Raw genomic sequence first — 14,713 nt, forward strand, 5'->3', positions numbered from 1 at the left:
CAGCAGCTAGAAAGGCATGTACTTTCCTCTGGAGAAAGTCTAGGCAATTCCAGCATGACGACGCTCCCATCCGTACTGCCAACATTATCTAAAAATGGTTTCTGGCCAACGGGGATTGGCCATTCACATTATCGATTTTTACTATTAGAGAATGTCTGGAGACGTCTGGTCATATCAGTCTACTCAAATGGAAAGCGATATGGTGATAATAGCAGTTGTCGGGTCTGTGTTAAGAAATAGCAGGAAATTTCTCGGGGTTTTCTTCAAAAGTTGAGCGAATCGATGATAAATTTTTCAAAGTAATCGCACACGAAAGAGGATATTCTGATTGATAACTTTCATAAATAACCTGGGAAATATCATTTTCTCTCCATTATTCGAAAGTGATATTTTACTTATCGAACATTTCAAAAAATTCATTTCTTCAATAAAATGTTTCTATTGTTTATATTAGAACTTGATGCTTCGTATCTGTTACGGCCAACGCCCGAAATCGGACAAATCGGGAAATGGTCAATGTCCGATCTTTTCTTGATATTGGGATTAACACTACAACTGGTTTTTTTTAACTCTTTCCGCCCTGTGGGCACTAAGAGGGCCTCTTTAAGTAGACCCATTATGGGTTCGGCCAGGCCCACAATGGGGCGACCGGGTGGTGAGGGACGGGCCCGACATATCCGAACGGACCACCCCCCGAAAAATTCCTGGGAATTTCTCGACCCGTTCGGATTCGATCCCGGGACCCCAGAGCGGTAGGCTACCACCTTGACCGCTCGGCCATCCGGCCGCCTAACACTACAACTGGTTATTGTTGAACCTCTGCTAAAATCTTCCCACCAAGAAAACAGTTATATGTTAGGTTTGAATTAAATTACTTAATTACACATTATGAAAAAAATTCTCTTCGGAAAGTAAAATCTATTGATACTTCGAATCTCAGTACATTTATATTATTATAAATTTTTCGTTTATTTAAACAATAATATAATGTTAATAATATTACCTGCGATATTGCACCAACGAATGGTTCTGACTCTTCTCTACTAATTAGATCTTCACCGAGAGCCAAAGTGCTGTTTAACTTTGTTATTCCTTTCGATTGAAATGTTTTGTCTTTTACCACTGCAATTCCATCCCAATAAACGTATATTTTACCGATCGTCCCATCCCACATCAGGACGAAAGAGTGCCAAAAATCACTACAAAAAATGTTAACATTAGTATTTGTGTAAATTAATTAATTACGGAAATTAAGTTTATAAAATAATCTCCAATTTAATCTTAATACGATCCCTTTCTATCTTGTAACGGCAGAATAGAAACAAACAAATAGAACAGTATAGACTCTACCTTATTAAATTTTCTATAATAGCTGTATTTTATGTTGATCTAGTAATAGTCTCTTTAATCCGAAAAATTGACGGTAGACTGCCTCACAGCTTAACAGGTTCAAACTCCTTTTTTGCCTTTTTACAAATGCATTTCGGGTCAGTATTATTTTTTCTGGCCCCTCTTCAGTGCTATAAAACGAAATTTGTATATGTAACAAAAAAACTAACGCGAGAAGAAAAAACAAGAAACACTTTAAAAAACCGTTTTTCCAATACCTTAAATTTTTCATACACTCCTTTTACACCTATACAGTACTTTCGGGTTTTGTTTACACCCACTTAACGACCAATCGAGTTTCGATCTGCAATTCGGGGAATCTCCTTTTTCGGCTTGAGTGTCGGTCAGTGGCGAAATGGTGACACGCGCACTAAGCGTACTATAATAGTCTTTTTATGAATAAATTTGAAGTTTGTTGCTTAATTTGTATAATTTTACAACGATCTTATATTCCCGGCGCAAGCTCCTCGCTTAACGACATAGTCGTCAGAACGGAACTCGGTCGTAAAGTGAGGAGTACCTGTATTTACTTTTCACAGCGTAACTCTTTCGATTGCACCCAGGCAAGTACTGTGTTACCTGTCGCAGTAACTATATAACGCGTCTATTTCGCGGTATATCATTGTCACAGTAATTAAGTGAATACAATATATATTTTTAAAAATTATATTCTTTTTTGTAAAAGTTATATTTTGTTTTGTTAATTTATTGCCAATAGATGACGCCTGTAAATCAGCAAATCAAATATAGATAGAGATTAATTGATTTATGGAAATCCAATTGAAATAAGATTATCCAAGTTAGAAGTATTGGAACCCAACTGCTGATTTTCGTAGCAATTGGTTGAACGGCCTACGAGTGTATAGCCAACAAACAAACAAAAATCCTCATTTTTATATATAGATAATACCAGAATGATTTTTATTATTTTGTAGTTTTTAAATAGGTTTTCTGATTTTTGCTCGAAATCCTCAAGTTGCCATACTGTTCAGAACTAAATATTACATTTTTATAAATTATATTATTAATTGTTTTATGAAACTAAATTTACATTTAATAAACTATTAAATTCGCTAAAGATATTTTTTAAAATATATTTTTAACTTCTAACCTGGAGACACAAAGAAAACTGAGCCTATTATGGTTTAAGCCAGGAACACAATGAGTCAGCAGAACAGTAAGGGACAGTGTTCGATAGATTTTTTCAGTTTCTCGAAAGGTCTTCGAAATTCACTTCGAAATCCTTCTATGCACTGACATTCAGCAATACGTAATTTTGTATAACATGTTCTCCCATTTAAGCACAGCCTAATTCGATCTCGATCCTCTAGAGCTTTTTTTTTTTTTTTTTTTAACTCTTTCCGCCCTGTGGGCACTAAGAGGGCCTCTTTTAGTAGGCCCATTATGGGTTCGGCCAGGCCCACAATGGGGCGACCGGGTGGTGAGGGACGGGGCCCGACATATCCGAACGGACCACCCCCCGAAAAATTCCTGGGGATTATTCGACCCGTTCGGATTCGATCCCGGGTCCCCAGAGCGGTAGGCTGCCACCTTTACCGCTCGGCCATCCGGCCGTCTGATCCTCTAGAGCTGTCAGCCATTTTATTCACTCGGTCATCCAACTAACATTTAACAGCTTTACATAAATTTTGCAATTTCGTTTACTGTTACATTTAATGTTGCTAATCAAATACTTTATAAAAATTAAATCTTAAAATTAACATAAAGTACATCTTTATAAACATTAATATCGTATTGTAATAATTATTTCTTAATCTCAAATAATGTCAAAAAATATGGCTCACGTTTAGCGCACTTTTTTCCAGTAAATTCCGGCTGACACTTGCATTGGTAGCGAGGAAAAGAAGAAACACAAATTCCTTTATTTAAACATGGATTCTTACGGCACTGGTTATTTATTTCGCAACGTCTTCCTTCAAATCCCTTCAAACAAACACATTTTTCATTTCTTCCGACAACAATGCACGTTCCTCCATTTTTACAATCATTTCGGAAACACGTTAATTTCTTCTCACAAAGGTTCCCGGTATATCCAGGAGGACAACAACACAAATATTTCTAAAAATAAATTGTTCTAATTATTAACAACTATTTAAACACATGATAGTTCAAATGTGATATTCCATTAGTTTCCTCAAAAAAAACAAGAAAAAATACCTGTATTCTATCAATACAGGTTCCGCCATTGACGGCCGGATGGCCGAGCGGTAAAGGTGGCAGCCTACCGCTCTGGGGGACCCGGGATCGAATCCGAACGGGTCGAATAATCCCCAGGAATTTTTCGGGGGGGTGGTCCGTTCGGATATGTCGGGTCCTGTCCCTCACCACCCGGTCGCCCCATTGTGGGCCTGGCCGAACCCATAATGGGCCTACTAAAAGAGGCCCTCTTAGTGCCCACAGGGCGGAAAGAGTTAAAAAAAAAAAAAAAAAAAAAAGGTTCCGCCATTTTGGCATTGGTGCGATTCACAATCGTCTATGTTTTCTTCACAGAATTTACCTCGAAATCCTTCTATGCACCGACATTCTGGAATTCGTAATCTTGTATAACATGTTGTTCCATTAAATCTTAAAATTAAAGTTACTAGTGAATTACTAGTGAATGTTACTAGTGAATTAGTGAATTCACTTAGCTAATAAAGCAATAGTTCGTATATTACAATCTAACATTACGAATGTTTAAACAATTGTGTAGATATATCTATACATTTTTTGCATTTGTAATATATTTCGCAAAATTTTCCCGAAAATCCACGTTTACAAACGCATCTGAATGTTCCATTTTCTGAAGCACAATATCCTTTGTTCCAGCATTTGAGAGGACAATTATCTACTGGCCTTGCGAATCTCCATACAGAGCAGTTGTGCCCGCTAAATTCGGGTCTGCATAGGCATTCATAACCTTTCGAAGTATCGCGACACGTTCCGCCATTTTCACACTGGTTCTTTTTACAGACTAAAACATAATGTAGGCTTAATTCTTAATCATTAATTTTTTTCAAGCGATCTACAAATGAATCATTTATAAGCCTACTTACGATGCTTTGCTTGATAAAACTTTTTAGACGAATCATACTTTCTGCCAGGATAGAAACTATTTTCATTCCATTCTTTAAATGTTCCATTGAAATAATTGGCATTTGATGCTCTAAAGATTTCGATATAATTTATTATTAGATAAGTGAATAGTGCAAGAAATTAATATTATGTCCTGTAAATGAGATGCAATAATTCACTAGTAACTTCTTATTTCGCATGATAAAAAAACAACTTACTCTTTATCATCAATTTTCACGCATAACTTCCATAACTTCGCCATATTTTCGATATTGTCTATACTTTTCAGCACTGGGCATCACAGAATTCGAATTCGTCAAGAAACTACATTTACCATTTCCTATATATTCAATAGTAAAGTATAGAGATGTGGCAGTAAACACGGCGACAATCTTAGTGATATTACTATAAACCGTTCTTTCTATCAATTTGCGTTGAAATTCATCATTTATAGCTGATTTTTCTTCTAGTGAGCCTGCTTTATTTTTATCATAAGGCTCTAATGCATGCAAAACAAATCTGTGGTATATCAGCAAGTGTGCTAAATACAGTACAAGTAGTAGATTACAGAAGTAACTAAAATTCATCGTATTCGTGGCTTGGAATGTAAATAGACACTAGTAATAGTACAATTAATAAAAATAAAGAATAGAAAATTATGTTAATTGTTATATTAAATAATAATAGAAACATTAATAAGTGAGTTTTCAATTCTTGCAAATTTTAATTTGTGAGATTAAGCAGTTTTTTGGCGCCAGTGTGTTTTTAATAATTTGCAAAACAATAAATCATTTTTCGATAGCGTTGAACAAGTTGTTAGTTATTTATAGAATTAAAATTAAGCCCAGATGATTGGCAAAATCTTCCACAGACTAGAGACCATTACATGAAGAAGTAACATTGAAGTGTCAACTAGAGATAAGCTTTCTGTCGCTATTTATTTAAGTTCAGAGTTGAAACCTGAGCCATTTAGGCTGAACAACGATCATTTCCAAAATAAACCTAATCAAGAATTATCTCCATTCACTGAATATCAATGTAGTCTCCCTACATTTAATCTTGTCTATTCAAAGAGATATTGCGGCAGAACTGAAGTTTTCTTATGTAGTTGAATTCAACTCTGCTAAAAACAGGGAAGCACTTTTGTTGGCAATTTATTTTGCACGTCTTTTAAATTGTATTCCCTTTCTATAATGGAGAGACTCATATTATTCCAGCCGTAAACTAGTACATCGCACAACTTTGTCGAATCGAAACAATTTGAAACAGTTACAATAAAAATAATGATAAAATGTTCTTTTCGACTATTTTCGCCATATTTATCAATTAATTAGTCCATTGCGAGTGACGTGTTGACTCAGCCAGCTACAAATCGTTGAAACCTAGAAAATTCGAACCTCCCACACGCATCATCATCACATTCGTTTGGTTTGCTATTTAAATGGGTGCTCATCCTTGACATATAAATCGAGATAAAAATTAAACATGCTACCAGAATCCTTAACGTTGTACGTAAGCTACACCATCGAGTGAATGTATTCTACATTTTATCTCTAACATTTGCTTTGTTTGTGCTTAAGAACCTTATATATTTTCGGTAAATATCGCTCCATATAGTGACAGTTTCAATTGGTTTTCTATTGAAATTGCTTACAAATATTTCTGCTGAGGGTATTATAATTTGAATCCGATTGTCTGAGAAATGTTGGTCTAGTAATATGTAATATTGTTTCACACGCGTAGTTACGAAAAAACAATGTAATCTGCATAATATATATCACATTGAGCTAACATTTTATAATCACAATAAAACAATAAAAATATATTTAGTAAACTTAAATATTAATTTTGTTTATATTTCTTCATTCTACAAAATCGACATCTTGTTTCTCTTTATATAATAGAAATAGGAATAATAAAATTACAAATAAAAATCCTGCAACTGTTACGCAGAAAACTATAATTTTAAGTGGTTTCATGAGCGTATCGACTACTTCGTCCATATTTTTCCCTGGCTTCTTTGTTACGTAGTCATAATAATCTGTCCCCTGAGTGTAATCTTCTCCCGGTCCCCTGGGCGTTTCTGTTCGATCATCCACAGTCAGGACTTTTCCACAATTCTCCTTATTGTACGTAGATGGCTGAAATAGTTTCAGTGTTTTTATATCTTGCACGTTATTACTACAAATCTCTAATTAAATCTAAAATTATCGTTACCCAGATCAATTTTGAAGGTAGAGTCGCGCGATCATCCTCTTGGTCATCGTTGAAATTACCACACAATCCACAAACTTTCCCTTTCCTTGTTTTGTTTACTAATATTTTAACCCTTGTAGATGAGTACCAAACGAAGGTGACGTACGATTTAGTCGAAATTCTTAATGAATTATCTGCATTATTTCTGACGATTCGTATGTTAGCATTTATGACGTATGGAAGTTCTATCGTTTCGTCGTCGACGATACATGTGCCCTCTGCGGTGATCTTCAACTTTGCACAATTAGCGATGATGATGAAATCGTTTTGTGTGGTGTTACTTCCCGACTTTTCGTATCTGACGCTGAATTTTCCTTCAAAACAATCGTGTAGAAGCGCATACTGGCACATTCCTTTGTGAGTAAATGTTGACAAATCGAATGTTTGAAATCTATTATTCGTCATAACACAGTAGCGTAAATCTAAAATGGCAAGTTATTCCCGTTATAAAACAAATACAAAATAAAATTAACTATAGTGATGCCACTCAATCAGTTTCCACCAATTACAGTTGCTGAGATAATTGATATAAACTACAAATATATTAGAATTTCTTTGAAAAACTTAAGCTAATTGAAAAACATATTGCTAAGGTTATTGCTAATGGCTGTAAATTTAGAGAATTATTCTGTTGAAACTATAAATTTATTAATCATGTCCTTAGTTAATAATAGAACTTGGTGAAAAAATGTTTAGAATGGCATCACTTAGTAGATACGATAATAGTGATAATTACTTGAGATACACTTGGAACAACATGTCTCGGGTTCTTGTATCATTAATTCACTCTTGAAGATAGGTCAAATTTTTTAAACAAATTATCACGAAAATTTTAAAATCATTCTTAAACACACTTACTCCACGACATTTTAATTTAGGACAAGATATCGTGTAACATCGAAGAACTGTGAAATAGCATGTACACGTTTGGCATCCTTCTTTCCATGTATCTCCATTCTATTTAATAAATAAATAATAATCATTATGAAATTGACTTAAATTACTTAAAAACCTTATTTACCATATAAATCCTATTTCCTCTCACGCATCTTTCTGTTTCTGCATGAAATTTAATTAATGTAATTAGAAGTAATTCGTATAAATGAGATAAAATTGTCAGTAAAATGTACTGTACCTGCGCACGTTTTTTCATCACTTAATAACCTCATCTTCGGTGGACACGTACAAGTCACGTTCTCAAATAAACTTTTGCAGGAATGACTGCATCCTCCATTATTTATTAAGCATTTGTCTTCATCTAAAAAGAGAACATACAATGTTTCATTAGATCATGCAATACTCTGTGTATTTTCTATAAATAATTCATTACAGTGTTTGTGTTGGCAAAACTTTCCATAGAAACCTTCGTGACATTCGCACATTTTCGTATTTGCACATTTTCCATGTAAACATAAAGACGAAGTACACAAATCCAAATGCTTTAAACATGTTTCATCTGAAAGGGTACATAAATTTCACGATTAATTTAGCAATAAAATTCAGTATCAAATTTTCAATAAATACAGCTTCTGTATAGTATGCACTGTATAAGTTTTGATATGTTTCATTTTCTATAAGATTATTTACAGTGACGTTATTATAATTTCAGTCTATTGCTCTTTTCATGATAATAAAGTCTATCATAATCTAGATTGTCATAAACATGGCATTCAATTATACTGCTTTATATTCAAAACAGTTAAGCGAAAACTAACAAATGGCATTGTTTCCAGCCTATAGATGTGTCTGCAACTAAACAATCATTAGTGCGTTATGACCAATTGAATTTCATTTCGTCTATTTTGAAAAGAAACAGTTTTTGCCTGAAAGATAGAGCATGCTTTATTCTTTTATTTGCTGTGATTAAAAAGCGGACAGTGCAAGGGCTCTCATATAAATAAAAATATGTCCCGTATTGTCAACTAAATTTTTCTCGGGTAAAATCGCTATTGCGCTGGGGTTACCGATAAAGATGCACGGTTATATGTATTTCCTTATTACCAGGTTGCCGTTGAGAACGAATCAAAGAGGAACACTTTGAGTGGAAAATGGCCGGTTTATTGATAGAATATGATATTGATTTTACAACATTTCGTTTTTTAACTATCTTATTCTATCAATAAACCAGCCTTTTTTCACTCAAAGTGTTCCTCTTTGATTTGTTCTCAACGGCAACCTTATGCTAAGGAAATACAAATTTTCTGCTTGTTTATACGGTTGGCCATGCAAATTTAACTCTGTAAGCCGTTCAACAATATACAATTAGGTAATAGATAATATATCTACACCGTTATAATGATATCTCTATATACAAATTCTCTATCGACGTAAACAAAATAAGGAACCTATTACTACTTTCATCCTCATAATAAACACTTCTAAATAAGCATAATGCTTCTGCGGGTTTGAATAATTTCTATAAATTTATGTTCCCTCAGTTATTAAAGTAAAACAATATTCTAAAACATTGAACAATGTTTAATACATAAGCTAATACCGAAAAAATAATTCTTATCGTTGTCTAAATCAAAACGTCTCGAACTAAATAGCAAAAACACATTTAAATTTTGGGTTAATGTAACCCTTGGTGCCAAGATGGCGGCTCGTCTCTGATTCCAGCAAGGAAATACTGGGACGCACGTTCTAACCTAACCTAACCTATTCTAATAAATTACCATAATTATTAGCAACCAAATTATTACAATAGGTTAGGTTAGGTTAGAACGTTTTTTTGTGGAATCAGAGACGAGCCGCCATCTTGGCTCCAAGGGTTACATTAACCAAATTTTGAAAAAAGAAATCAACACTTACATTCCTTCAAATTTTGTTTGTAACAATAACATTCGGTTTCATCGCATTGTGTTCCTGTTAAAATAACATTTAATAAAAACTACAGAAACATTTTATGATTTCACAGAAACGTAATTTCACTCACCTTTACATAGATCCACATACTGTTTTATAACTACCTCCCCGTGAATATTAGACTGAACGGCATCCCACGAAAGTACGTTGCCCTTTAGTCCACATGTCTGTTTCGATACAAATTCTACTGGAAGTATCGTGTCCCATATATTCACCTAGAATATCCAAAAATCACTTATGTGAAATGATTTACACCCATCAATAATCATGATGCACTATCCTAAATTCATAAACAACGCCATCACACATATATAAAACACCTCAAACATAACAATGATGTGTCATGTATATATCTATATATGTATTCAATATTTTATACAGATAGACAACCGACGAACAAACAGACGAATGACAGTGGGAATTCAATCTACAATTTTTTTCAAATTGCAGCCCAATAAGAATTAAACCCATTACAGTGAAGTAATTTATATGAATTGTTTAGCTATTATAAGTAAATGATGACTACTTATTGCATAATTATAACATTTTTCCAGTTAAACTGTGAATAAATTGTAACAGTCTGCAAAACCTACGGCCATAATAATGATGTTTATTGACAGAATAAATAGCATCCTACAGTTAAGATCGATACCCCGGTAGGATGATTTCAATCAATTTACATCTCGTCTTGTAGATCAATCTGCGAAGCAACAGCGAAATACAACAAAGAAAGGTTATGAAATATTGATATATAACAATAATGCTTATAATAATCTTACCTGTGATATTACTCCAACGAATTGTTCTGAATCTATTTCATTTATGTCATTTTGACCGAGAACCAAAGTGCTGTTTAACTTAGTAATTTGTTTCGATCGGAATGTTTTGTCTTTCGCTACTTCATCTCCGTCCCAATAAACGTATATTTTATCGATCATCCCATCCCACATCAGAACGAAAGAGTGCCAAAAATCACTACAAAAATACATTCATAATCATTATGCAAATTAATTTACTTATAGAAATTTAATTAAAACAGTCTCAAATTTCATTTTAATCTGGTTAATTTTCTGTGGTAACTACAGAATGAAAACACAGGACAAAATCGATAAACGTGTTACCACCTATTCGTCATATTATGAACTCACTGTAATGTCTGTATAAAAATTGGGTAAAGGACCAGAAAGGTGCTTAAAATGGACCATTTCTTGTTACTCAATAACACGAGCGCAACGTTACATCGAATCGTAATACTTATTAAACCATATACATATTGAATACACAAGTGCGTATTAAAGTTTCAATTATGTATTGTACGTGTATGATCAAAATACATGTTGTCATCTAACAATGTGGCCATTGTGTTTCTACTATTATATATAAATAGATTACATTAAAAGGAATACCTCGTTGCATGAGAAACAAGAAAAGTCCTTTGAAATGCAACCAATTTCACGGATGGAAAGCCACTTAAATCAAATCCTTTAGATATAGAATCTGTATCTTCGAATCTCAGTGAGAAAATTGTTCCTCGGTCCTTTACAATCCCAGATTTTGGAAATTTTACGAAGAAAGACATTGTCAGTTCATTTAATGGAGGAATGTCTATCTTCACTAAATGCTCTAAATGCTTCTTTTCTGGGAATTCCAGTGCGTACAGCATCCTCCTTTCTGTATTAAATAAAATAAATTAATATTTAATTTGTTTTTAATAACGACAAAGAATTCTGCATTGTTATTATTATATTCTTATATAAGAGTATGAGGATTGTAAAAATAATGTATTAAATATTTTATGAAAATCCGGTGGTCTTTCGATATATTTACATAAATTTGGAAATTTTGTGTACTGTGTTTAGTGTTTCCAATCAAATATTTTTAAACTTTATAAATATCAATACTATATTGTAATATTTAAAATAATACACTTGAAACACTACACTCATGACACCTTATAAATTTGCAGCCGTGTTTATTCGGTACAAACGAACGTTTTCGGTCGTGTTTAACGACCTTCTTCAGGAAATATCCAAAAAAATTCGAACACAACGAAAATCTGCAAAAACGAACAAACTTCGGAACGTTTTTAAAAATATTCTAAAGAGAATTGCGTGCGCCATCTCTACATCGATGCGTATTAAATAACACATTACATGAGAATAAAATAAAAATAAATAACAGACAATAAAAAGTAATATGCTCCTTGGAGACATTAAAAATAAAATACAAACATAAACTATGGTGCAAGCCGAACGGCGCACAGAACATAGGGAAGGAGAGGAGCTGTGCAGACACAAGGACAAAAACTACGGTTTCTGTCCTTGTGTAGGCTTCCGCATATCCGCTTTTCTGAGGTTTACATGTCGCCTGAGCGCCAGGCTGCAGATATTTTACTAGCCTCTCTGAAGTTGATAGATTGTCCTTTCTGGCTTGCTTTGCAGATATGCCAAGCTTCTGTATAACGGAGGTGCTTTACGTTGCGAACTGTTTGTACTAATCTTGCTTGGGCCCATTCAGCTTGGACTTCTTGGGGATCTGCCAGGACGTAAGTCGCCAACGCTGTGCATGGTTGTTCGCTTCTTATATTTCTCTGTTGTTCCGCCAGCCTTTCCTTGAGTGATCTTCTGGTGGCTCCGATGTAAAATAGCTTATTTTGCCTCCGTGTGTCCGTAATAGGGATCCTGTAAACCCCCGGAAGGAAGTTAGTGTCCATGGCGTCTTTATCCGCTCTTAGCAGCTGGTATATAGTGGGATTCCGTTTATATATTATTCTTTTGTTTGTGGCAGTTCCTATACGTCTATAGATGCTGCCCAGTTCCGCTCTGTATTCCATCAATGTAAACTCCTCTGTATTTAGGAGGTTTCGCTCCTTATTGCGTGTCGTAATCTCGCTAGTGAAAGCTTTAGGACTGATCCCGTTCTTCTGAGCTAGCTTAATGATGTAGTTCATCTCTTCGTTTTTGTCTTGGGTACTACTACAGTGTGTGTGTGCTCGTGCAGCGAGCGCTCGGAATGCTGCGAGTTTGTACGTCGGCGGGTCGTGCGAGTTCCATGGGATAAAGATTGGGTTGTAAGTAGGCTTTCTGTATACCTTAGTACGGAAAGCTCCTTGGCTGTCGAGCTGTATAGATAAATCTAGAAAGTGTATAAGCTTATCATTTTCTTGCTCGAGTTCGATCTCGAGGCCGAATTTGTTATCGTTGATGTCCGTTATGAATTGGTGTAAGTTGGGTTTGACATTCCAGAAAACAACCACATCATCAACGTACCTTGCATATGTTAGGATTTGCGTTGCATATTTTGGCAGGAGTGCATTCTCCAGAGTTCTTAGGACCATCTCGCATAAAGTACCTGCCAGGGGGCTACCCATGGCTACACCCTTCTGTTGCGTGTAAGCGATGCCATTAAAGCTAAAGATGGTTGAGAATGTGGTTAGGTGCGCCATGTCTAGTATTTGTTTTCTCTTCTTTTCTGGGGACTTGATCACGGTTAACAGGAAATCCCTTAGATGACAGAAGCATGGTTCCAGCTTGACAGAGGGATACAGAGCCTTCAAGTCTAATACGGTCATATATTTAATTTCTTGCGGGAAATTATATATAAATACCCGCAAGAAATTAAATATATCACTCAAGGAAAGGCTGGCGGAATATCAGAGAAATATAAGAAGCGAACAACCATGCACAGCGTTGGCGACTTACGTCCTGGCAGATCCCCAAGAAGTCCAAGCTGAATGGGCCCAAGCAAGATTAGTACAAACAGTTCGCAACGTAAAGCACCTCCGTTATACAGAAGCTTGGCATATCTGCAAAGCAAGCCAGAAAGGACAATCTATCAACTTCAGAGAGGCTAGTAAAATATCTGCAGCCTGGCGCTCAGGCGACATGTAAACCTCAGAAAAGCGGATATGCGGAAGCCTACACAAGGACAGAAACCGTAGTTTTTGTCCTTGTGTCTGCACAGCTCCTCTCCTTCCCTATGTTCTGTGCGCCGTTCGGCTTGCACCATAGTTTATGTTTGTATTTTATTTTTAATGTCTCCAAGGAGCATATTACTTTTCATTGTCTGTTATTTATTTTTATTTTATTCTCATGTAATGTGTTATTTAATACGCATCGATGTAGAGATGGCGCACGCAATTCTCTTTAGAATATTTTTAAAAACGTTCCGAAGTTTGTTCGTTTTTGCAGATTTTCGTTGTGTTCGAATTTTTTTGGATATTTCCTGAAAAAGGTCGTTAAACACGCCCGAAAACGTTCGTTTGTACCGAATAAACACGGCTGCAAATTTATAAGGTGTCATGAGTGTAGTGTTTTAATAAGATATGCAGTCTACAATGAGTTATAATACACTTGGTTAATATTTTTTCATTTCTGAATTAATTTCAAATTACGTCAAAGAATATGGCTCACGTTTAGCGCAATTTTTTCCAGTAAATTCCGGCTGGCACTTGCATTGGTAGCGAGGAAAAGAAGGAATGCAAATTCCTTTATTTAAACATGGATTCTTACGGCACTGGTTATTTATTTCGCAACGTCTTCCTTCAAATCCCTTCAAACAAACACATTTTTCGCTTCTTCCAACAACAATGCACGTTCCTCCATTTTTACAATCATTTCGGAAACACGTTAATTTCTTCTCACAATAACGCCCGGTATATCCAGGAAGACAACAACAAGAGTATTCCTAGAAGAATAAATAACTTCAATTAATAACAACTAATTATAAAAACAATATAGTTCTATATACAATTTTTCATTACTTTCTACAAACAACGTACCTGTATTCTATCAATACAGGTTCCGCCATTTTGGCATTGGTGAGATTCACAATCGTCTATGTTTTCTTCACAGAATTTACCTCGAAATCCTTCTATGCACCGACATTCTGCAATTCGTAATCTTGTATAACATGTCCCCCCATTTAAGCACTTATCTAATAAAGCAATAGTTCGTATATTACCATCTAACATTATGAATGTTTTAAAAAATTATGTAAATATATCCATACTTTTTCTGCATGCGTCATATATTTCGCAATATCTTCCCGAAAATCCAGGGTTACACATGCACCGTAAACGTTTCTCGTGTCGATAACATTCTCCTCCGTTCTGACATTTAAGAATAGG

At 34.9% G+C, this 14,713-nt stretch overlaps 1 protein-coding gene across 1 annotated transcript in view; it reads right to left on the reverse strand.

The window, feature by feature from the left end:
- Window positions 1–3,821: 3,821 nt before the first annotated feature.
- The window catches only part of LOC136975202 (neurogenic locus Notch protein-like), a 60,225-nt gene continuing 49,333 nt past the window's right edge, over window positions 3,822–14,713 (reverse strand). Inside the window, exons 24-38 of the mRNA XM_067270238.1 lie at window positions 14,596–14,695; window positions 14,366–14,520; window positions 13,998–14,271; window positions 10,992–11,256; window positions 10,365–10,560; window positions 9,656–9,800; window positions 9,532–9,585; window positions 8,051–8,176; window positions 7,856–7,972; window positions 7,742–7,779; window positions 7,579–7,677; window positions 7,457–7,508; window positions 6,682–7,142; window positions 6,336–6,605; window positions 3,822–4,040 (exon numbers count right to left, since the gene is read on the reverse strand). Coding sequence (XP_067126339.1) covers window positions 3,822–4,040; window positions 6,336–6,605; window positions 6,682–7,142; window positions 7,457–7,508; window positions 7,579–7,677; window positions 7,742–7,779; window positions 7,856–7,972; window positions 8,051–8,176; window positions 9,532–9,585; window positions 9,656–9,800; window positions 10,365–10,560; window positions 10,992–11,256; window positions 13,998–14,271; window positions 14,366–14,520; window positions 14,596–14,695 — 2,571 coding nt within the window. The remainder of the gene's footprint in view (window positions 4,041–6,335; window positions 6,606–6,681; window positions 7,143–7,456; window positions 7,509–7,578; window positions 7,678–7,741; window positions 7,780–7,855; window positions 7,973–8,050; window positions 8,177–9,531; window positions 9,586–9,655; window positions 9,801–10,364; window positions 10,561–10,991; window positions 11,257–13,997; window positions 14,272–14,365; window positions 14,521–14,595; window positions 14,696–14,713) is intronic.

The sequence above is a fragment of the Centruroides vittatus genome, unplaced genomic scaffold (assembly GCF_030686945.1).
Source record: "Centruroides vittatus isolate TY-2023 unplaced genomic scaffold, ASM3068694v2 contig_364, whole genome shotgun sequence".
NCBI classification, from domain to species: domain Eukaryota; kingdom Metazoa; phylum Arthropoda; class Arachnida; order Scorpiones; family Buthidae; genus Centruroides; species Centruroides vittatus.